Here is a 24,168-nt window from a genome sequence, read left to right as displayed (position 1 = left end):
TCAGTGATGAAAAATCTTAGCAAAGATGATAGTGGTATTTAATTTAGATTCCTTTTTCAACCAAGAGTTCATGCTACAGGTGGCTCTTTATGTTTGCAGTATGCTGGTTCAATTCAATTAAACAGTCCAATGAGCATTTATTAAGTGCCTACTGTATGCAAGGTACTGAGAATTCAAAGACAAGAACATTCTAGTCTGTGAGGAGCTTTCATTCTACTGTAGGATATAAGATTAAAGAAATAAACACAGAGCCATTTGAGAAAGGAGAATACTAATCAGTAGGAAAATCAAGACACTATGGGAAGTGGCATCTGGACAGTCTTTAAAAAAAGCCAAAAATGAGATAACCCAGGGAATGGAGAGAGGAAAGAAATGAATTCCAGGCATGGGGAGCAAGCAGCCTGTTCAAAGACCCAGAGGAAGGAGATGAGCAGTCTGCAATGGTTGGGTCACCAGATGGCGCCCATGCACTGTTTCCACCATATTGTTCCAACCATTTCAAGGAAATGGCTAGATATGGATCATTTAAAACTAAACTGATAAAAATTTATATTTTAATATTTAATACATAAGAAACTTTACATTTAATTGATAATTAAATTCAACTTTATATTTAACCCATAATAAACAGCTAATTTTCATTCTGAGTAAAACTTACATAGACTTCATTAAAATACTTCACAGTTTGTAAATAGTTTTCATATCTGCTACCTGATTTGAACCATATCTGTCAACCAACCAACAAGCCATCATTAAAAGCCTACTATGGTCAGGAATTGTCCTGGCACTTAGGGTTAGGAAAATATAAATGAAATGGTCCCTATTCTCAGTGAGCTTCCATTCTATTGGAAGATTCAACATGTTCACAGATAAATAAATCCCCAAATATGTAGGCAGTTATTGGAAAGGGTACTAATGGGAGTAGTTATACTTTAAGGTTTTCAGAGTGCTTTACAAAGATTATCTTATTGGTTTCTCACAAAAAAAATATGAGAGGCAGGTGCAGGAGAAAACTGAGGAAGGCAGAGGTTAAGTGACTTCTGCAATTAGTAATAGTCTGAGGCAGGATTTGAACACAAGTCTTTCCAAATCTAGCACTTTATCCACTGCAGCTCCTAGCTACTGATGAGAGCTCTTCATTTTATTTTTAATTTAAGGCAATGGGATTAAGGAACACCTAAGGTCTCACAGCTAGATAATTATTAAGTGCTTGAGACTGGATTTAAATTCAGGTCCTCCTGACTTCAGTCGACTGCACTTCCTCCAAGACTTGTTCCTTAAGGAATTAGGATTTGTTCATCAAATTAGTCTATGCTCACCTTAGGACAGCAGGGACAGCAGACCTGTGGTCAGTTAGAATCATGTTTCTGAATTCAAATCTGGGCAAGTCACTTAACCCTATTTTCCTCAGCTTTCTCATCTATAAAATGAGCTAGAAGAGATAATAGCAAATCACTCTAGTATCTCTGCCCAAAAAAAACTCAACTGGGGTCATGAATAGTCATAGTCAACTGAAACATCTTAGCAGAGAGACAGGTAGCTAACTCCTTGATATCTTCTCAAATCTCCCGTTATAGTCAAAACTGATCTGTCGGTAGTGATTGGAAGGACTCATGTGTCTCTTCAACTTGTATCTTGCCTCGTAAGCCCAAATTGGTCTTGTAAGACTCAATGTAAGAGCTATATGAATTTCATCTAATGTCAACCTGAATGAAATATGATAGATTTTTCCCTCCACAAAGATATATGACAAAGATGTCTCATCAACCAAAGTCACAGTTGGAACCCCAGACCACTTCTCAACCTGTTGTCAGTCTTCAGAATGAGGCAGTTAACCTCTTCAACCCCAACATCTAAGCTTGAAGTGGGCTTTGGGACTTGAACTTCCTAAGTTCCTTGAGGGCAGGGATTGTCTTTTGCCTCCTTGTTTATCTCTAGAAATGAGTGCAATGTCTGGGATACATGTCGAAGGTATTTAATTTAATAAATTCTATTGATCGATTGATGGAATGCAAATGAAAATAGATGACATTTTAACAGACACACAGAGATGAGAGGGAGGGCTCAGAGATGTCAAAGACAGGGCTAGGTATAGTGGAACATAAATCTCCTTCCCCAAAGCCTTCATTGAACGCTAGGGTGCATGAGAACCACCAGTTTTCCAGCTGGAAGCCTGGGAAGAATTTTGAAGCTCCCATTTCATGTTATTGACTCCACTGAGCCTGAGGTCCACTAAAATTCCCAGATCTTTTGCAGGTTAATCATTACCTAGATCTGCCTCCCCTGACCAGGCAAGATGATTGTCTGAAAGCAAGCTTTACATTTAGCTCTATTCCCTTTCATCTTTTTTTTTTTTAACGAAATCTATTTAAAAGATTGAGACTCAAGGAGTTTAACAATGATTTGCTCAAGGTTCCATGGATAGGTGGTGTTACTGTCCAGATATGAACAAGCTGAGGCTCTACTGGAAGCAACTTGCCCCAAGTGACTTAAGGAATAAGAAGTATGGGCAGGAAGGGAGTCCAGCTCCAAAGACAACAATCCTTTCATGTTGGAAATATTCCAGATGACCTCTGAATTTCCTTTGAACACTCCATTTCTAATGGTTCCTTCTTCATGCCACTCTTTATGCAGCCCTGCCACCATGTCCTTGCACAGGTTTCCCCAAAACACCTTCAATTCAGCTTCACCTCTGGGAATGCCCAAGACCTTCAAATGGTCACCTCCAAATGAAGCCCTCCCTCCTCCTCCTTCACTATTGATTGATGCTTCTAATGGTTTTCAGCTATGGGGTACCAAAGCACACAGAGTGCTGGGTTTATAATCAGGAAGCCTTATCTCCTCGGGCTCAAATCTGGCTTCAAACACTTACTAGCTGTGTGACCTTGGACAAGTCACACATTGTCTCAGTTTCCTCATCTGTAAAATGAACTGGAGAAGGAAAATGACAAACTACTTCAGCATCTTTGCTTTGAAACCCCCAAATGGGATCCCAAAGTTTTGACATGACTGAAGAATGACCAAAAACCAAAAGCATTTCCTTGTTTTAATGTAGTGGAGACTGAAGTATATGCATGTTATCTCTCCAACTGGTGATAAGCTCTGTGAGTACAGAGGTACTTTCAATTATTTCTTTATGTTCTTAGTTCCTAACAATGTTTAGAAAATGTCAGTGGATTAAATGATTAGTTCAAAGGCCACAGGAGAAGAATCATGATCTGTACAACAGAAAAAAAAGAAAATCCAAGAAAAAATAAAGGGAAATTTCCTTTAGAAGGAGGGTGGAAAATGGATTGTTCTGGAAAGGCAAAAAGGAAAGAAGGAATAAAAGGGGAGAGAACCCTGGAGGATTGCCAGATGTCCTCCTGATTCCCATAGATGTATGCTATAAACAAACACTAGCCTCTTTCTAATTCTTATTCAGGTATGACGTCTAAAACCCTAAAGGAGAAATTTTGCTGAATAGAAATCTAAGAAGTCTTAGCCAAGAACACACTAATTAAGAAAAACACATTGGAAAGCAGCTGCTTGGGTCTTCCTAACTACTGATTTGCAGAAACCCATTCTGAGTTTTTGTCTAAAGGACTCAAGACAGCAGTGGGCAGACTTCCACTGAGAACTTTTGAAAAGTCACATTAAAAACAAAAGTAATGGGATTCCCAGACAGCAAATGGCTGTTTCAGCAATCTTAAACTTCCATTTGTTTCCACAAAAGCCAGGAAACTCACAGTTAATCTTTCTCTAGACTAGGAGGTCTTTTTTTCCAGTGCTGTGTCTTGTATGCCCAAGACAGAGAAAGAGACAGAGACAGAGGAGAGGAAAAAAGTAGGGAGGACAGAGAGAATGAGTAAAAAATGAAGTGAGAGAAAGACAAAGAGACAGAAACAGAGACAGAGAGACAGACAGAGATAGAGAGAAAGATAGAGGAGAGGAAGAAGGTAGGGAGGGTAGAAAGAATGAGTAAAAGACTAAGAGAGAGAGAGAGAGTCAGAGAAATGGAGACAGAATAGAGATAGAGAAAGGGAGGGAGGGAGAGAGAGAGAGAGAGAGAGAGAGAGAGAGAGAGAGAGAGAGAGAGAGAGAGAGAGAAGGAAAAGGACGGGGAAAAAGTAAATAACCTTCTTTTTCAATTTTCTGTTTCCTGCTGACAAAATTCACCAGTTATATTGAATTTCAAGAAATCAAGTTAATTATTTATATGACCATGAACCTGGTAGGCTTCTTGATAGGAAGAACCTGCTCAATCATTGGCAATCCAAGCGATGAAACCATTATGATTTCAATTTCTCTGGAGCTGAGATCCATATCTTTATATGTTCATTATCATTAATATAATTTCCAAGAAAATGGCATGTTGAGATCATTTATATACTCCAGAACTAAAACTAAACATTTTTGTACTTGGGGTAAGAGGACAGGGAACTTAGCCAGCATGTTGCTGATGTTCCCTAGAATAACCCACAAGATTTCTTCTCAGTTGAAGAGTTGATCACTGTTGAGAAGCTAGGGAAGGAAGGGAGAAAGAGGCAGACTCTGGGGGACTGTTGTTGGTGATCTGCCAATTTGTATTCCCTGAGGCAAAGCCCCGGTTGCCTAGTCCTAGTAACAGCTTACCATGTGAGGTTGGTGTGTTTATACTATGAACTTCTAAAGTTAAGAATCATTTTAATTTCTTCCTTTTCTCTCTCTTCTCTCTCACCAGACATGGTGACGACCTAATCGTAACACCTTTTGCACAGGTAGGTATGAGTCCTGCTCCCTACTTGTCTGGCCGTGCTTTTTTCTTACATATCCCAGACCCTCCACAATGTCATGCTGCCATTTTAAATTTTTTTTTAATTTAATTTAATTTGCCTTTTCCAATTACATGTAAAGGTAGTTTTCTGCCTACATCCTTTTGCAAGCTTTTGAGTTCCACATTTTTCTACCACCCTCCTTTCCCTCCCCACTCCCTACTTTGTATATATAATTATGTTTAACATATTTCTACATTAGAAAAGGAAGGAAGAATTAGAACTAAAGGGTTAAAAAAAACATGAGAAAGGAAAAACATAAAATAAAATTTAAAAAGTGAACATGGAATGCTTTAGTCAGCATTCAGACTCCACAGTTTTGCTTTGTTTTTCCTCTGGATGTGGATGATATTATCCGAAACAAGTCTCTCAGGATTGTCCTTGATCACTTTGACCACTGAAATGTGGCAAGGATTGCTGCCATTTTAAAATCCCTGACTCTTTACACTCATTTTCTGTCCAGGTCCTCGCCAGCCTTCGAAGTGTGAGAAATAACTTCACCCTCCTGACCAATCTGCATGGAGCAACCAATAAGTAAGTCCAAGAGATTTTGTGAATTTAGAAGGGCTCTTATGACAAGACCAGGCAGAGGACCAGAGTGTGAATTCTGACAAGAATCTGATCTTCATGGATGCTCTGTCCTTGGGCAGGCTTCTTCACCTGCCTGAGTCAGCTTCTTCATCCTTAAAATAAAAGGCAGAGACCAGATGGCCCTTAGAATCACCTCTAGCTCTTAATCTATGGTCCTATTGGCAGTTGACATAATTGCTTAGCATGTGCTTGGCCGATAGTAGAGGCTTAATAAAAGTGTTTATGCTCATGGATTTTTGACCTGGGTTGAAATCTCAGCTTTGCCATTTATTTCCTATGTAGTCTGGGGTAACTTGAGTCATATCTTCAGACCTCTGGTTCCTCCATTGTAAGGTGAGAAATTTGGAAGAAGGAGCTTCTGGGGGTCTCTTCCATCTCTAAATCCAGTTTTTGAAGGTGTGTTGATGCATTTGGATTTGCTTTTCACGACTGAACCACAAGATGGCAGACTTATCATAGTCAGGTTGGACCTCCTCATCCAATCCTCATTTTTCAAGAGAGGCAACTGAAGCTGGGGAAGGTCAAAAAGGGGAAGGAGTCAGAAGTGAGACTTGAACCCCAATCCAGTGCCTCCATACCAGGCACTCTTTCCAACTGTAACACATATGGAAGTATCAAACCAAGAAGATCTGTTTATGCATTATTGTTCCTTTAAAATTACAAGCTGAGGTAGTTTCCTTTGTAGAGTAATAGGCTCTATAACCAGCAGAACAAACTCAGCTTTGATCCTTGAGACTGATCCAGCTTCAGACACTTTCTAGCGGTTGTCTGTGGACAACTCACTTCATCCTGTTTGCTTCAGTTTCCTCATCTGTAAAATGAACTGGAGAAGGTAATGGCAAGCAATTCCAGTATCTCTGCTAAGGAAACCCCACATGGGGTCATGATGAGTTGGACATGGTAGAAACAATTGAATAACAAAAGAGAGATTTGAACTCAGGTTCTCCAATTCCAAGGCCAGAACCATATCCACTGTAGTCTCAAGTATTTATTAACACTGTGAGAGGCTCTGCAGATCCATGGACAACAATAGAATAGCCTCAGGATCCTTACATTCCATCAGAATTATATATGCTCATAGGACTTACCATTGAATCAGCCACCATTAGTAAGAGCCTTCTATGAGTTCAGCAATGGGGGGATATGAAATTCAATATGAGCCTGCCCTCATGGAGCTTACCACCTTTCTATAAATTTAGAGCTGGAAGATGACCTGGACAGAGCCATAATTACAATAGCAATGTTGGTACAGATGGTCCTCTTCACAGAGAGGGTGTGGAAGTCACTGACCAATCAAATTTGTCAGATGACTTTAATTGGGACTGGGGGCAAACAGGGGAAGGGTCTAACTCCAGGACTCAAAGTTGATTCCAGGACACTTCTCTGTAGGGATTGGAGAGGCCACATCAGAGAAGAAAGAGTGAAGGGGCTCTCCTTGGGGGAAGCCCCCCATAAGGAAGGGATTCTTTGGGTAGCTCTTATTTTAATTAATTCTTGTTCATCTAAAGGGCAACATGGGATGGTAGATATTGAGCTAGCATCAGCACCAAGGTTCAGGTCTACACTAGCTGGTCCTTTAATGTCTATGAGCATGGGAGTTCTGGGGGGAAGATTTCAGGGGTTCATGAACTTCATATACCTAGAGCACCATTAACCTCCAACTGAAATTTAGCATCTCAGTCTATGATGGAGAGACAACCAAGCCTGGCTTTCAAAGGTGTGGGCAGGTATCTTTGGATTTCTGGGACAGTCCATGGGGTACTTGGCAAGTCTGAATTTGTATAGTCTGGAAGTGCCTTTACAAACTCATTTATTACTTCAGAGATACTGAAATATTTGGGGATAACCCAAAACAAACACAAAATCTTACTATTAAGATTCTCAATCCCAACCATAATTTCAGGGTCTTTAAAATTCCATCTTCCTGAGACAAAACATGCATCACACTGCTTTAGTTGTAGTTTTAACTTTATGTTGTTGTTCAATCATTTCTGTCATGTCTGACTCTTTGGGACCCCATTTGGGGTTTTCTTGGCAAAGATATTGGAGTGGTTTGCCATTTCCTTTTATGGATGAGGAAATTGAGGCAAACAGGGTGAAGTGACTTGCTCAAGGTCACACAGCTAGCAAGTATCTGAGGTTGGGGACTTGAACTCAGGAAAGTGAGTTTTCCTGACCTGGTGCTTTGGCACCTTTCTCGTTTAAGCTTTCATCTTCAATAAAACCTTATTTAGTTGGATTTAATTGATTTCAATGAAATGTGTCCAATGGAAATTTTATTAGAGCAAAGAACAGACCCCAGGGAACCATATACTTCTTAAAGAAGGCAAAAAGTAGCCAAGTCACCTCTCTTCCCTCATCTCCCCATCCCTTCACCTCTACCAACCCCACCTCCCACCCCTCTGCTCCCAGTCCCCCCCTCTCCACAACTGCCCCCCTCCACCCACCCTCAGACCAGCATCATACTGAATTTTACCACCCAGAGAGTGAAAATCTCCATGTTCTTTTTTGGTTCCCTTCCAGTGAAATAGGTCCAGGTGCAGGCTTTGATCAGTCCTTTTTTTTTCTTTTGAGTTTCAAGTTAAAATACACTTTTTAAAAGGTCCTGGGGGCAGTGGAAGAGAGGCAGAGGGAGGGATACCAAAGACATGATGGGCATTCCTGGTTGCTAATTCAGTCCAATTATTCCCCCATCACCCCACCGGCATCATTATCCATAGAGACCAGGTGGGTGGCTGCCTCATTGATAGTTGGAAAAAAGCCTGAAAAATGGAAGACAAGGCTGTAAGCAAAGACTTCATGTGCTCTGACCTCTGCCCCACCATTGCTTATGACGTGGGAGATGGGGACAGAATGATGCACAATAATTTAATTTGGATGTGTTGAGATGCTTTTAACCTAAAGGTATGTAATCCTTCTGGAGAAAAAAATAATAATGATATTCTTAAATTGATGGGATCAAAGATCCAAAGTTGCAAAGTCATAGACATCCACTAGAACACTTTCCACCTCCCCGCCTCAAATTAAGGACAGAAATGGAGACCCAGGGACATCCAGTCTTTTACCCAAGCAAAGCTGGGATTTGAACCCAAGGGTCCTCTTTCTACTCTTCCACCCTGTCTTACTATGAATGGCCAACCTGCTTCTCTTTCTTTCGACACTTGTATGCAAAATGAGGGAGTTGGCCTAGTAGTCCCCTGAGGACCCTTTCAACTTGGGATTTATGGTGATGTTAATTAATCAATCAACAAGCATTTATTAGCTCTTCTTACAAGCCCAACTCTGTGATTTGGAAAAAAAATCCTTATAAGTGTAAGGCAATATCAATAAGTAAGTTAGTATTATGATTCTGGGGATGGGGAAACTAAGTCCAAAAAGGATCCATTCAGTCTTCCAAAGCCTTAAACAACTGCCATTAAATGAGTAGGTATGGAAGATGGATTTGAAACTGGCCCTTCTCTGACAATCTATTTATCTCTCAGTTATACTCATGTTTTGCCTGATTTAACAACTGCCAGTATCAACATGTTGAAATGGTTAGAGGGCTGCCCTCAGGGGAAGGAGAGTGTGGGTTCAGGTCTCACTCTGACACATAATAGCATAATAAGGCACCTTGGCCTTCTGGGGCTCCAGACAACTAAGCTAAGATGAAAAGTTGCAGAATGGGGACATTCTGTGACTGGTAGGACTGCCCACACCTGAAGCTAGCTCCCTGGACAGATGAAATCATAGGTCCAGATTTAATAAGCTCCATTCCGGGAGTACTTTTAAAGTTTACAAAATTCTTTCTTCACAACAAAACTGGAAGGAAGGTGCATGATGACCCCCATTTTATAATTGAGGAAACTGGGTCCTAGGACATGAAGTGACTCATCCAAAGTCACACAGGCAAAGCAGGATTTGAACCCTAAGCCTTCTGACATCCCAACCAATGCCTCTTTGCACATTACCGTTTTTTCATAAGTACCTATAAGCCACTCTCAAAGATTTAAAAGTTGGAGGAACCCTTAGAAATCAGACTAGCCAACATCCTCACTTTACAAATGGATAAACTGAGGCAAGTAAGTTCAGGGACTTTTCCAAAGTCAGGGAGATCCAATTTGTCCAAAGAGACACATGCCAAAAGAAATCCTCCAACTCTAAACCCATGACTCTCACTAGAGTTCAAGCCTTGATTTTCTGACTGCAAGTGTAGCCATTTTTCTAGTACTCCCTTGTGGATTGGGGAAAAAAGTATTTTTTCCGGATCCTGCTGTCATTGACGTCATCCCCATCATCTTCATCATCACCTAACATCTGTTACTTCCCCCAGTGTCATATGTAAATGACTTCCTGTCTGGAAGTTGATCATCTTGGGCAAACAAGCTACTTTGACTAGGGTAGATCACCAGAGCCCCATTGTCCACTCATATCCAATTCATAAAGTGTGAAGCTGTCCACTTCCAGATCATCTCTCCAATTCATAAAGTAGTCCGTGAGAGACAAGACCCCTCCTAGAGGAATAGAATTTGCTTCAGAACCCATAATAAATATCTTTTTTGTTAGTCAGTGAACTTCTCAGAGTCTGGAAATCAAGAGGGGCCTCCACCCCGGTCTAAACTGGATCTCGGCACCAGATGATTTTTGATTATTTACAGCGTTTTGCATTATATTGACCAAGCTCTGGATCCTTATTCGGCTTCACAATTTTTGGTGAGTTGTTCACCCCTTCCAGATCCCATTTTTCTTCACTTGTAAAAATTAGAATAGCAAGAATCAAATGAATCTTATAAACCCAGAAAAAAGGGACACTTCTGCTTCCCCCCAAAATAGCAGCTGGAAGTCACATTTTGAATGCTTCAGATCCTAAAACAGCTCATGTTTGCACAACAGTTTATTACCTGTGTGCAACAGCTCTGTGAGCCAGGTAATACAAGTTGTTAGCACCATTTTGAAGCTATTTAAGTCTATATAGGAAGCTGAGGGACAGGGATATCATGTGACTACCCCACCATTCCACATGACCAATAAAAAATAGGACTGGACTCAAATCCATGAGTTTTAAATTCTTTTCAGTGGACTATACTCCCTTTTTAATCTATTCTAAGTCTCAAGACCCTGGGTTCAAGTCTCGAGACAGATGCATCCTGACTGTGTCACTAGCAAGTCATCTCCCTCTCGAATTCCCTGGCAATTCTCTAAGACTTTAACTAGCAGCTCAAATGCCTATATCATTGAAGTTTCCCAAATGGAAGCTCCTGGAATCAATGAAATTACATAGTTGACTAAAAAAGGCTGACTATTTTTGTGATTGCACTAGCCATGGAGACAGGAGGACCTGGGTTCAAATGTGACCTCAGATAACTGACACTTGCTAGCTTTGTGACCTTGGGAAAGTCACTTAATCCTGATTGCCTCCCATCCAGGACCATCTCCAGTCTTCCTGATTCCTATCTGGCCACTGGACCCAGATGGCTCCAGAGGATAAAGTGAGGCTGGTGACTTGGCACAACACTCCCTCACTCAATTCCAATTCACTTGTCATGGCATCACCTATCTGATGTCACAATCTTCAAGAGAGGAGGATAAATATCATCTTCATCAATATTAATGACAATTAAGATTAAGACTGGGAACCAGAAAATCTGACTATAACAGTTTGTGAAACACACTGAGGTTTCAAATTGGATGTCCCACCTCCGAAGTGCCTCCCTCAGGACTTTGGTGATGCAAGCACAGGTTATTTGCATCTTTCTAATATTTAATTCAAATATGCTTTGATGATTTCACACATACAACAATGATGATTAATGTCACTGTGTGAAATAGTGAAAGCCTGGGAATCAGGAGCTCCAGATCTGATCAAATTAGCTGTATGACCCAAGAAAAGTCTTCACTCTGGGGAAACCAGCCCGTATGTTAGGAGAGAGGGCTACAATGACCTGTTCCACATGGTGTAGAAGAATGAATCCTAAGTTTGAAAGTGCTAGGGTTTGAATTTCAGCCTGGAGGAAGACTGGTCAGTCATTCTCCTTTACTGGAACTGTTTCTTCATCTGGAAAATGGACTTTGCATTTGTCACTTCCTCATTGGGTTGTTTTGAGAGGTGCTCTGCAAATCTTGAAATGGGTGGGAGGAACACAAATCTAGCCCTGAAAAGTATTCTTAGTGGCCCAACATTTACAGATGAGGAAACTGAGAACCAGAAAAGTCCAGTGACTTAATTGCACTTAGAGTCAGAAGAGATCTCAAAGGCTATCTTGATGAAACCCTTTATTTGTCTAGATGAGGAAACTGAGGCCCAGAGGTTGTTACCCTGAAAGATTTAGTTGGAGACCTCAGAGACCATATTGTTAAGTAAAAAAAGCTTACATTTTCTAGAAAAGGAAACTGAGGCTCATTTGGATTCAGTGACATGTTCAATGTCAGAAGTGAGATCTGAACCCAGGACCCTTACATTAAATCCAATTCTTTTTCCATATTTCTGTACTGTGGCTCAGATGAGCTATCCCAAGGTGACTTACAGTCCTAACATTCTAGGATCTTACCAGAAGAGATGACTGAGATTTCATTCCACATAACAATTCCTGAGTAAGAATGGAAATCTCCAGAGACCTTCTCCTTGAATAAGCAAAAGAACAAAAAAACCAAGGGGTGAGGGCAGCTAGAGTAAATGACTTCCTTCCTGGAAAGTCTGAGGTTCTTTAAGAAGCATATAGGGAAATTCCAGGGCCCAGAGATAGAGAGAAAATTGCAGAAGTCCTCTGCCACATATTGCATGGTTTTGGCTTCTGATACTCACATTATACATATAAAATCACCTCAATATTCATAGCAGTCAGCAAAATGAGCCTTCTCTGAAGCCTCAGGGCCCACTTTTAAACAATGTTGCCCTTATGGCTGCAAATTAATGAATCCTCTCTCTCTCTCTCTCTCTCTCTCTCTCTCTCTCTCTCTCTCTCTCTCTCCCTTTCTTCACAGGAGGTCTCCAGCTGCTACCCAACCTCCTGTCTCCAGAGTTAATCTCCAAGGTAGGATGTACTGTTCAGACTTGGTAGACAATTTTATAAAAGTGGTCCCTTTGTTCAGAACCTGGGAAAATGCAAAACTTTTATCTGCAAACTTGATTTTGCCCCCCCCCCCAAAGCATGCTCCTGTGGATCCTTTCCAAAGGTAGGAGGAGGCGTTTACTCTCCATTTCTTTTCTTTGTAAAATCAAGTTCAAGGAGTTGCAGAAGGCCTTGCCAATCCACATGCTCTGACCTGTCAAAATAGATGGATTTGCACTGGTTAGGATTCCAAGAACAAGGGGGTGAGACACAGCTGCATTCATCTTGGACCCTAATCTCAGTTAGTTGGACCCAAATGAACTTTCAGGGAGCTCACATCAAAAGCCTAGATCCATCAATCCCCAACTGGCCTGAGGGTCCCAGCTCCTTTTGCCATATCTGTTAGCTGCCTTCTGCCTGGATATCTCTCTGGGTGATAGATCATCTCTCTGGGAGAGGGTCCAATTTGTTCTGGAAATGTGTCTTACAAAACACCTGCCCTGTTCTCCTTCGGTTGCATATGATCCACCATGAAATAGATCTTCTTAGAGTAAAATTGAATGAGTTGAATGTGAACTCTTGGGGAGCAGGGGTTCCTTTCATTTTATCTTTGCATGTCTGGTACCTAACATTACCTGTCATTAGAAGTACTAAATAATGAATGGATTGCAATTGGTCCCATTGGAAGGACTATGGAACTACTGGAGTTTTAAAATGTAAACATAACATGCTATGCTTGTCCCTGGGGATTTGGTCATTTTGTTGCTTGGTGTCTTTTATTGAATGATGTTTTGGGGTCCAACTTCCAGCATTATCTTCTGTATATTTCACAAATTTGAGAGGAAACATAGGACATGTTTCGGGCTCATAGATTTAGAGTAAGTAACTTTAGAAGAAAAATCCAAAGACTCCAGCTTCTGGGATAAGAACTCACAATTTGACCAAAACTGCTGAGAAAACTGAAAAATAGTATAGCAAAAACTAGGCCAAGATTAACATCTCACATTTTGAACCACTGTTCTAAGGGACGGATGGTGAAGCCTGTTGCTCAACTCTTGACAGGGAGGAATTCAAGATAAAAATGAGACAATTATCTTTGGACACGGTCAACGTGGGAATAAGGTTGAAATGGATACAGAATGTAGACAAAAATAAAACTATGGATTCTGGATGCAAAGCAAAGCTTAATATGTTCACTTTTTTAAACTTTTTTCATGTTTAAAAAAAAGCAGTGACCTTAGGGGCCCATCAAGTCTAACTCCCTCAATTTACAGATGATGAAATCTCCAGAAAGGAATAATGAAAATGATAAAATAATTAATCATAATAATAGCATTTATCTAATACTTTAAGATTTTTAAAGTAGTTTTACAAACAATATTTCATTTGATTCTTACAAGGATCCATGGAGACAATTTTTTTTTGAGATAAATAAATAATGAAATTATTTTTAAAAATAAATTCCTGAAGCATAGGCTTGACCATGTCCTCCAGAAGAGAGTTTTGTGGGATGATGGTGAGGAAATATGCTGGAAAAGACAAGAAGGGATGGAGGGGATGAAGTGAACAATGGAGATGCTTCTATCACATGGCTATATCACATTACCCTAAAGGATGTCAATAAAGAAGAATCTGATCATAAAATAAGATGGTTGGGCATGTGGCAAGAATAAAGACAATTGTTGAAGTGACTATATCTTTTTAAATTGTATTTCATTTTATTAATAGAAATTTATTTTACCTACCTTCTCCACCATTGTAAAGAAAAAAAGAAAACCTTGTAATAAATATACACATTCATGAAAAGAAGATTCCCACATTGACCGTGTCCAAAGATAATTGTCTCATTTTTATCTTGAATTCCTCCCTGTCAGGAGGTGAGCAACAGGCTTTACCATCCACCCCTTAGAACAATGGTTGATCACTGCACTGGTCAGAATTATTAAGCTTTTCAAAGTGACCTGGTCAAGCTACACGTTCCTTTCATTGCTACCCTCTGACCAGCCAGGAAGCTTTGACAAGATTCCTTTGGCCTTGAGTGAAGTTCCTATGGAGCACTTAGGAGAAGACCACATGAGCAAGAACCACAGATGGATGGATTGAGATGTGTAACATTGGAGGGATTGGTTCCATCAGAGAGATCAGAGAGGCATTTGTAGTTGCAGAAGGAATTGTGCTGTGAACTGGAATACAAAATGGGGATGAAAAGAAACAGATTCTAGCTTTAAGAAACTGTTAGGGAAGACAAAGTGTTGCCCAACTGTTAATAGCTCAAAAAGGTGATAGAATGTGTGTGTTTGTGGATGTATATGAATGTGTGTTTGTGATGAGTGAGAGAGACAGAGACAGAGACACAGAGACAGAGACAGACAGAAACAGAGAGACAGAGAGGGAGGAGGAGGAGGGGGAGGAGGAGGAGGAGGAGGAAGAAAGGAGACAGAAAAGAGAAAAAGAGGTGGGGATAATGAGACAGACAGGGAGGGGGAGAAAAAGAAGTGTGGGAGAGAGTAGATACAGGGAAGGGGGAAAAGAGGAAATTAAATAGTGATTACCTATAGAGCTGTCTGATATGAAAGCAAAGGAACTGAAAAGTTCTTTATCTGAACACTTCAAAAGCCTGGGGGTGTTCAAAGTATTATTTTCTTCAGAGGCTGCATCCAAAGGATCTTTATAGAGTGTTTTGGGTTTTTTTTTTTTAAACAACCAGCACTATAGCCTTAAAGATCAAAGCAAAGAGTATGGAAACCACTGGCATGCCATGATATTGGCAGGGCAGCGAGACATTGGCACTGTGATTTTGGTCCACTGGATTCATTGAGGTGCTTCTGACGTCAATTAGACAATCTCAACCATGTTTTCAGGGTTTTGTCATTAATGCTAACACATAGTCAGGAGAAATATGAAATGTATGGCTATAAACAACCCATCTTGGAGCCAATTCTCCCTTTGGAAAAATGATTCTACAATTCTTGGCACAGTAAATGCAAATTGGCAACGGGCAAGCCTAGTGGTGATGTCTGGAAGGCAGGGTGGTAAAGTAGCTATAATACCAATTAGGTGGTTTAGAAAGAAAATTTTTAAAAAGGAACTGGTCTTTTTGTGGCGATACCAATTATTACGTAATTATAGGTTTCAGAATCTTTTTCACGTTTAACCACAGGCAGAAGAGAAGGAAGAAGAAATACATCCTGTGTTTTGTTCTTATTATCAGCTTAAATGCACCAGGCAGATTTTTCCTGTCCTTTTAATATCTCTCAGCCTATGACAAAGGAGCATTGAAATACCAACTTTGAAGGGGGGGATGCAAAAGAGTATCGGCTGACTTTGGAGCATCCTTTTAGGGATTGTGAATTGGGCTGTGGTCTGGAAAGAGGTCATCTTCTATCCCAGAGACTCATTTTTTTCTTGGAGGGTTTTTTGTGTTTTAAGTGCCCCCAATGAAAGATCTTAATTTCTTTTTGAAGTTCATCCCCTGTTCCTGGAATGAGTTCCTTAGGATTCCATAATGCTTCCTTTATATACAGGAAATAGGACAGGAAGAAATGCAGAAATCAAGACAGTTGGTTCAGTCCTTTCATTATTTTGATCATGAAGATACTACCTAAGAAACATAATTCATTGATGTGGTCCATTGATTAATACATAGCTATGGACCAAGGGGAGTAAAAGCCCCATAAAAGACATATTTAGTACACTGGTGAACAGATGGAAGCCTGGACAAGATCTCAGAGGCCATCTGGTCCAAACGCCTTATTTTACAGTTTAGAAAAACTGAGCTACAATTGGTACATGAAATATAGGTTTGAATAAATCTGAAGGCAGGTTCTCAGACTCAGGAACCATTGCTCTTCCTTCTGAATTATGCTTTATCCATGATTCATTTACAAAGTCATTATCAGAAATGAGGGCTCACTTGGCATATTAGTCCATTCCCATTGATCATTAACATGGAGTAGGGAAAGGGCATTGAGTTTAGAGTCATGGGACCTGGCTCTGATATTCACTGGGGTCAAACTGAACTTGGCTTGGGAAATCAGGAAGAAGTGGCTTGACTGGAATGAGCAGAGATGGAGATTTGGAAGGGAACAAAGATGATGTGACCTTCTCCAAGTCTGAAACACTAAGTTGCAGAGAAAATATTGCCTATCCCTTCTGCCTCTCTTCCTGTAGGATCTTGTCCAAGTCATTTCCCCTCTTGGAAGCTCAGTCATGGACTAAATGAGTGGATTTAGTGATTTCCAAGTTACCATATCATGCTTCTGTGCAATGACTGACGAGATAGCCTGGAAGAGATTAGAGATTTAGATCTTGAAACCAGAAAAGAGATTGGGACTAGAGATACGGGGAGTCATCTGCCTGTAGGTGGTGGTTGAAGTCATGGGAGTGAATGAGATCATCAAAGGATAGAGGGGAGGGGGAGGAAAAATGGGGGTGGGCAATGACACAACCTCAGGAAAAACCCACATTTAAGAGTTTGGAAGAGGATGGGAGCCGGGGAGGAAACAAAGAATGAACAGTTAGAGGAATGGGAGCAGAACCAGGAGAGGGGGAAGATCCTGGAACTAATTGAGGATGAGTGTACAGGAAGAGGACCTGGCTGGCAGGGATTGATGGGACTGAGCAAGGAAAAAAATGGAGATAGTGATTAGAAAGCACATAGGATGGAGGCAATCAGCCAGTAAACATCTATTAAGCTTCTACTGCATGCTTAAATATTGAAATATAAATAAAAGAAAAAATAATCATTGCTCAGAAGCAGCTAACAGTCTGATAGGAAGACAAGATGTATATAACCATGTACATGAAAGTTATGTAGAGGATGTCCACCTCGAGATCAGGATGGTCAGGAATGGGAAGGATGTATGAGATAAATTTGAAATAATCTACACACAATGATAAAGGGTGGGATTTTAGCTGGGACTTGAAGGACACCAGGAGGCAGAGATGAGGAGGGAGAGCCTTCCAGGTATGTGGGAAAGTTGAGAAAATAAACTGAGACTTATCTAGGGAATAACCAGGAGACCAATGAATCTATTAAAGAGTAAATGATGGGGAGAACCTTTTAAGACACCTGGAAAGGGAGAAGGGGATTAAATGATGCAAGTCTTGGGAAGCCAAACTGAGGATTTTGTAAAGGTTTAAGATAACTGGAAAGGGAGAAGGGGACTTGGTGATGAGGGTCTTTGAAAGTCAAATAGAATTTTGTATTTATCCTGGAGGCAAAAGGGTACAACTGGAGTTTATTGAGTAGGGGGTTGACATGGATGGACCTATTATTTAAGAAAATCACTTTAACAATTGATTTGAGGATCATCTGGATTGACAGGAAGACCACCAGCAATCTATTGTAAGGTGGAGAGGGTCTGGCCCAGGGTGTCAGCAGTGTCAGAGAAGAGAAGGAGGTATATACAAAAGATGTTACCAAGGTAAAAATCTACAAGACATAAGAGATTGCAAGAGCAATTGAGCATGTTGTCTAGGTGATGAATCTGAATAATTAGGAAATGGCAATGCTCTCAACAGTAAGAGGGAGTTAAGAAAGTATTTATGGAGTTTGGGATGAAAACAATGAATTAGATTTTCAGCTCATTGAGTTTAAGATGTCTACATGATATCCAGATCTAAATATCCAATGGGCAGCTGGAGATATGAGACTGGAGCTCATCAGAGAGGTTATGAATGGATAAGGAGATTGGAGAATCATCAGAAGAGAGATAATTAAATCCATGGAAGGTCATCAGTTAAATAAGGTGTATACCAAAAAAGAAGAGAAGTGGGCCCAGGACAGAGCTAGGGTGAATTTTCAATGGTTCCTAACCTGGATGAAGATGCAGTAAAGGAGACTAACAAAGGAGAGTACAATGAGTTGGAGGAAAACCAGGAGAGAACAAAATCATGAAAACCTGAGGAGATCTCAGAGAAAGAAAGAACAATAAAAAAGAAGAGGATGGTCAATGGAAGGGAAGGACACAAAGAGGTTATGAAGCATGAAAAAGATCATTAAAAGAGAAAAGACCATTCAATTTGGCAGTTAAGAGATCCCTGGTAACTATAGAAAGAATAATTTTGGTTGAATACTGATCCAAAATGCTAATCAGAGGATTTTCTGGTAATAGAAGATGGATGACTAGGGGAGACATGTTCAGACCTGCACTTTAGGAAGATCCCTTTGGCAGGGAGTGGAGGATGGCTTTGAACTGAGAGAAACTTGAGGCAAGGAGCTCTATGCACATACTCAAGGGGAAGATGAACTAGGGTGGTCAAGGTGGCTAGCAAGCAGGAAATGGATTATAGGTATGTTGGGGAGATTGCAATGGAAATTTGACAATGTGTAATGTGGTGTGAATGCAAGGAGAATCATGTGGTCCATATCCCTAGTCACTGGTAAATCCCTAGTCACAAAACTTTGGAATCTAAGCTTTAGAAGGGTCTTCCTCTAATCTGTTTTTAACCAGAAGTCTTCTCTCTAGGAGCCCTTACAATGGAATCTTCACTTAAAACCCTTACAACAGCCTGGTTTTGATCATTGAGAAGCATTTCCTGACATTGAGGCTTAATCTACCCCTGTACAACTCTCACCCATTTCTCCTTGGGAGCTAAGTAAAAGAAATCTAATCCCTCTTCCCCACTTCACCCTTCAGAGACAAGAAGAAGCTGATTATGTCCTCCTTCTATCATCTCATCTTTGTGCATTCCTTTGTATGGCCTGATTTCCAGTCCTTTCATCATACTGGTCATACTCTGGCCTCCTTAAGTTAGTTTGTCAGATGAATCTGGAAGTAGATAAATGACAAGACATAGTGGTTTAGCTATAGTCTGACCAAGGCAGATAAGAGTCCTTGCTCATTCTGGACCTTGTGTCTCTGTTAATGTTCCCCTACGATCAAATTGGGGGTTTTGGTTGTCATGTCATATGGTTGATTCCCACTGATCTGCCATCCACTAAAATCCCTGAGATCTCTTCCATAGGCATGGTCATCTGGCCATCCCTCTCTCCATCTTTTATTTGTGACTTTGATTTTTTTTTTATCCCAGGCTTATGATTTTATATTTACTTTCATCAACTTTCACATTATTGGATTTGGGTTCTTGTTTGAGATTTTTTTCAGATCCTGATTCTAATGTACCTGATTCTAAATATTCCTCCCAATGATATGCCTTCCATATATTTGAGAAGCTTGCCATCTTTGCCATTACCCACATCATTGACAAAAATGTTAAATAATACAGTAAAGAGTGTCCACTGAATCAATATCAATCTATTAAAGACTAGTCAATCATTCATCCGGTTCCAAATATACCTAAATTTATCAACTACCTAATGCACATTTCTCACAGTAGCTGAAAGTCAGAAAGAGCCTTAGTAGGTCCAAAATATTCAACTTGGCAGTAAAAATAATCAAAGACACTTTGATCTATCACTTTGCCAAAATCTAGATAAGCTGTCTTTGCAATATTCCATAGTTTTCTCTATCAAAAGAAAGCAAATGAGAATAGTCTGAAGTGGTCTGCTTTGGGTGGACCATGCTGACTCTTAGTGATCTCTGCTTCCCTTTCTAATAATTGAGGAGGACAAGGATGACTTGATATGAGTCCGGGGCATGTTGAGTTAACTCTTTTCCCAACTATTCCCCTGGCTACTGTGAGCTAGGACACTGTGGATGATTCAGAGTTTGGGTAATTGAAGTGAACTTTACATGGAAGAACCTCAACATGGTGATGTCATTTTGGTCTTCTTCAAGCACAAAGGACAACAGCCAACACTGAAGTGGATTGAGCTGAAATCTTTTTGTGGACTTTTTGGGCAAAAGAGTATCCCAGGTCAGCTGTATGGAAGCAGGAAACTTTAGAGGGAGATCCCCCCCCCCCCTTGGAATATTCTACTTTTGCACAACTGGCTTTCTACTTTTGCACAACCCCTTGGGGGCTATTATAGGCTGCTTTTATCTAAGGGTCACTGGGAATGTGTTGAATCAAGTAATTGGCCACCTGAAACCTGAGGTTCTGAATGGTCTTTTGTGCTATATGTGAAACCCCTTCCCAGACCATTTCCAAGCTATCTCTTTAGTAGATTCTTACAAAAAAAATTGGCTAGAAATCAGTCAAACCCACTCTCTTAGTGGCTTCTGGTTGCTGAGGTTTGGGCTCTGGTTTCTAGGTTACAGACTGCAGGTGAAGATGGCATTGGCCATACCATCTCAAGGCTCCCTTCTGTTATTCTCCATACCCCTAAAGGGTTTGCTCTGACACCAGATCACACAAGCATTATTTACTAAAGGACTAAAGAACCAAAGAACTGGAGAAAAGGCAAGAAAGAGAAAGATGATGGGGAAGGAAAGCAGAGGGCTGGAAGGACTGAAGGAATGACCATTTGTTTTTATCCGTTTGCATGAATTACAGTCATGCCTTCACCTATTTCACATAGACTGTTCATGAAATTTCTTATGTTTAAATCATCCTTGGGAAAATGCTTCATCAGTGAATGTTTAAATCCACTATGGTCAATAAATGTTACCCTGAAGAAAGAAAGAACAGGGGAGGGAAGAAAAAAGGGGGGGAATTGATATAACTTTATTATATCTAAAAGAAGAGCAAGTTGTACATAACAGATTTGCAATGTCATGAGTGACCATCTTTTTTAATGCAGTATGTTATGGAAATGCTTTTCTCTTCCATAAATTAAAAATTGAAAGAAAGAGGGGCAGCTAGGTGCTGCAGTGGACAGAGCACCTGCCCTGAAGTCAGGAGAACTGGAGATCAAATCCACTGGACACTTACTAGCTGCCTGGTCCTGGTCAAGTCACTTAACTCTGATTGTCTCACAAAAAAAAGAACAAAGAAAGAAACAATGAGAGAGAGAGAGAGAGAGAGAGAGAGAGAGAGAGAGAGAGAGAGAGAGAGAAATAAGGAGAAAGAAATAGAAAGAGAAAGAGAAAGCAAAAGAATGAATGAAAAAAAGAAAGAACAAAGAAAAAAGAGAAAGGAAAGAAAGAAAGGAAGGAAGGAAGGAAGGAAGGAAGGAAGGAAGGAAGGAAGGAAGGAAGGAAGGAAGGAGGGAAGGATGGAAGGAAGGAAGGAAGGAAGGAAGGAAAGAAGGAAGGAAGGAGGGAAGGAAGGAAGGAAGGAAGGAAAGAAGGAAGGAAGGAGGGAAGGATGGAAGGAAAGGAGGAAGGAAGGAAAGAAGGAAGGAAGGAGGGAAGGAAGGAAGGAAGGAAGGAAAGAAGGAAGGAAGGAGGGAAGGATGGAAGGAAAGGAGGAAGGAAGGAAGGAAGGAAGGAAGGAAGGAAGGAAGGAGGGATCTAAGAAATCCAAAGATCAGAGATGTGTGAGCTGATGCTGAGTGAAGAAAGCTCAGAGAGGGGCAGCTAGGTGGCGCAGTGGAAAAAACACCGGCCCTGGAGTCAGGAGTACCGGGGTTCAAATCTGATCTCAAACACTTAATAATTACCTAGCTGTGTGGCCTTGGGCAAGCCACTTAACCCCGTTTGCCTTGCAAAGAAAAAAGAAAGCTCAGAGAGAGGCATTGTATAATGGGGAGATCCCTAAACTTAAAGACAAAGAGTCGAGTTCCAAAGAACAGCTCAGAGAACCCGTATTTGCACTGGATGTCGGGCAGGTCATTCCTTGACTCAGATCTTAAGATCTTCCCTTATGACATGAGGGGGTTTGCACAGAGTGCCCTTGGCCTTCCATTAACATATGGAAACATACTGAGTGACTAATAATAGTTAGCTATCACTTTAAGATTTGTAGAGTCCTATCTATCTATAAATATATAATCTATCTATCTATCTATCTATCATCTCATAATATTCCTGGAGACAATCCCATTTCATCGATATTCAGTGACTTACAGGCAGTGACTGTAGGAGCAGGATTGGAAGCCAGGTGGTCCAGCACCATCTCGCTGCCCATGCCTCTAGCATGATCTGCCCTTGGTATACTAATGTAAGAGAAAACAAAACTAAAAGACAAAAGAGGGGGAAATTGCTGCAATATCAAAAACAGATGATAAAAACCTTAGTTTTTCTCCTTCAGTAAAGAGCTGGGGGCCAACAGGGGCAGAATGGTATATGCCTTTGAAGAACTGGTCACTTTGTCAGAGGATTTTTTTTTTCCAAGGGATGGATCTATTTCAAGGGGTCCAATTTAGGGGAAAGTCTACAATATTAAAAAGCCAAGCACAAATAAAATAATTTAAAGCCAATAAAATAGTGCAGTGTTTATATTGTCTCTATATTTCCATGGTCCTTTGGGTAACCTGTAATTCTGATTTGGGGGGAGTCATTCTTTTCCATGAATCTACCCTCCCCACCCCAGGAGGCGATACAGTTATTCAGTATCCCTGGGAGAACATTGGGGTTAAAGAGATGGCATCCTGAGTCAGAAAGTAGATGGGAAATCTTGCCTTTCCCCGCAGGTAACCCGGACCCTCTCTCTTCCTGGTCAGTGCTGACCTATCTCTTTGTCAGAAACACACGTGAGATATCTTCTTAGGTAGTATGAGAGGTCATTTCATAAGGATGACTCACCAGGTAGCTGCTGCACTTTTGAGACCAATAGAGTACAAAATTACCCCCCTTGTCTCCCCAAAAGTCAACTAGAGGCCCAAGGCAGGCCCCAGCCTTGGCAGCCTTTAGCCATCCATGCTCAAATGCTTCCTGGAGGCTTTCAAACATGTCCTGATTCCAGGATTGCCCAACAGGGTTCCACTGTACCCAGAAGCGGGCTGTTGTCAACGACAGCCCTGTGTAGGGTTTTCCGTTAACAATTGCAGCATGTTGGCACAAGAATCTGGTCGACCGTGGGGATTCTTTTGAACTCTTGAGGGACTCCAAGCTCATTGTGTAGCAAGGGCATTCTGAGAAAAAGAAAGATTTCTTTATCAGTTGATAAAAGAACAGAATTTCCCTTGGCCGGGCCTGAATTCTCAGCCTCCCCCTGTTTCTGCTCATTTTGTCTGGGTTTCTCACAAGTCTTTACATGATGGTTGAATGCCCCCATGTTTCTTATTGAGTTTCCTTTTTCATTTTTTAAATATGGGCGTGCCAAGAGAAGTAGCTCTGCTGAGTACATTGAGTAAATGGGAGGATTGGGAAAGTGAAGCCAGTGGAGCAGAGACTGGGGATGAGTAAAAACCCTTTGACGTAGCTTCGGTCCCCGGGGATGGGGAATATGAGGCCTCTTGGACTCTGTGAGAAGAGCTGTGGGAACCTCAGGGAGGGCTCCCCAGCTGGGCTGCCTCATGTAACTGGAAATGAAGCCTGGCAAGGAGAAAACAAAAAAAACAAACAAAAAAAAAACGGAACCTTCGCTTGGTTTCTCCAATTAAGCAAGAATTCTGAAGTCAGATTACAACACATGTGAACCAAAAAAAAAAAAAAAAAATCGAAATCCTCTGTTCCTGAGGAAGGCTGCGGCTGCTGCCACAGGAAGGGAGCTCGTGGCAGTTGTCAGAGAAGGAAACCGTCTTTCCCTCCGTGCTCTGGTGGAGTCATTAAGGCAGGGCTGTTGGGGAGGCAGAGAAGTGGGCATCAGGACTGCCCTGGCGACTGGTGCGACATGAATAGAGTCCTGGCTTTGGTGGTAGGAAGGTCCCAGTTCACATTTGGCCTCCAGTCTGAGTTCTAGGAATTCAAGGCACTTTCCCTCAGTTTACCTAAGCTTCTTCTACTGTAAAATATGTCGCAAAGGGCTCTGATGAGATCATGTTTGCAAAAGCACATACTGTGGAATCCCTTCTCTTCTTCCTCTGG

General features: G+C 41.0%; 1 protein-coding gene across 2 annotated transcripts in view; it reads left to right on the top strand.

Annotated features, from left to right (window-relative positions):
• PDE4B (phosphodiesterase 4B) overlaps positions 1 to 24,168 on the top strand; it is a 737,209-nt gene that overhangs the window by 582,279 nt on the left and 130,762 nt on the right. For both annotated transcript variants that reach the window (XM_074221243.1, XM_074221244.1), the window contains 3 exons: positions 4,703 to 4,739; positions 5,257 to 5,327; positions 12,345 to 12,394. In XM_074221243.1, the coding sequence (XP_074077344.1) occupies positions 4,703 to 4,739; positions 5,257 to 5,327; positions 12,345 to 12,394 (158 nt within the window). The remainder of the gene's footprint in view (positions 1 to 4,702; positions 4,740 to 5,256; positions 5,328 to 12,344; positions 12,395 to 24,168) is intronic.

Source organism: Macrotis lagotis, chromosome 2 (assembly GCF_037893015.1).
Source record: "Macrotis lagotis isolate mMagLag1 chromosome 2, bilby.v1.9.chrom.fasta, whole genome shotgun sequence".
Lineage (NCBI taxonomy): Eukaryota > Metazoa > Chordata > Mammalia > Peramelemorphia > Peramelidae > Macrotis > Macrotis lagotis.
Note: the sequence above shows the minus strand (reverse complement) of the source record. Positions and strands in the feature narration are given on the sequence as shown.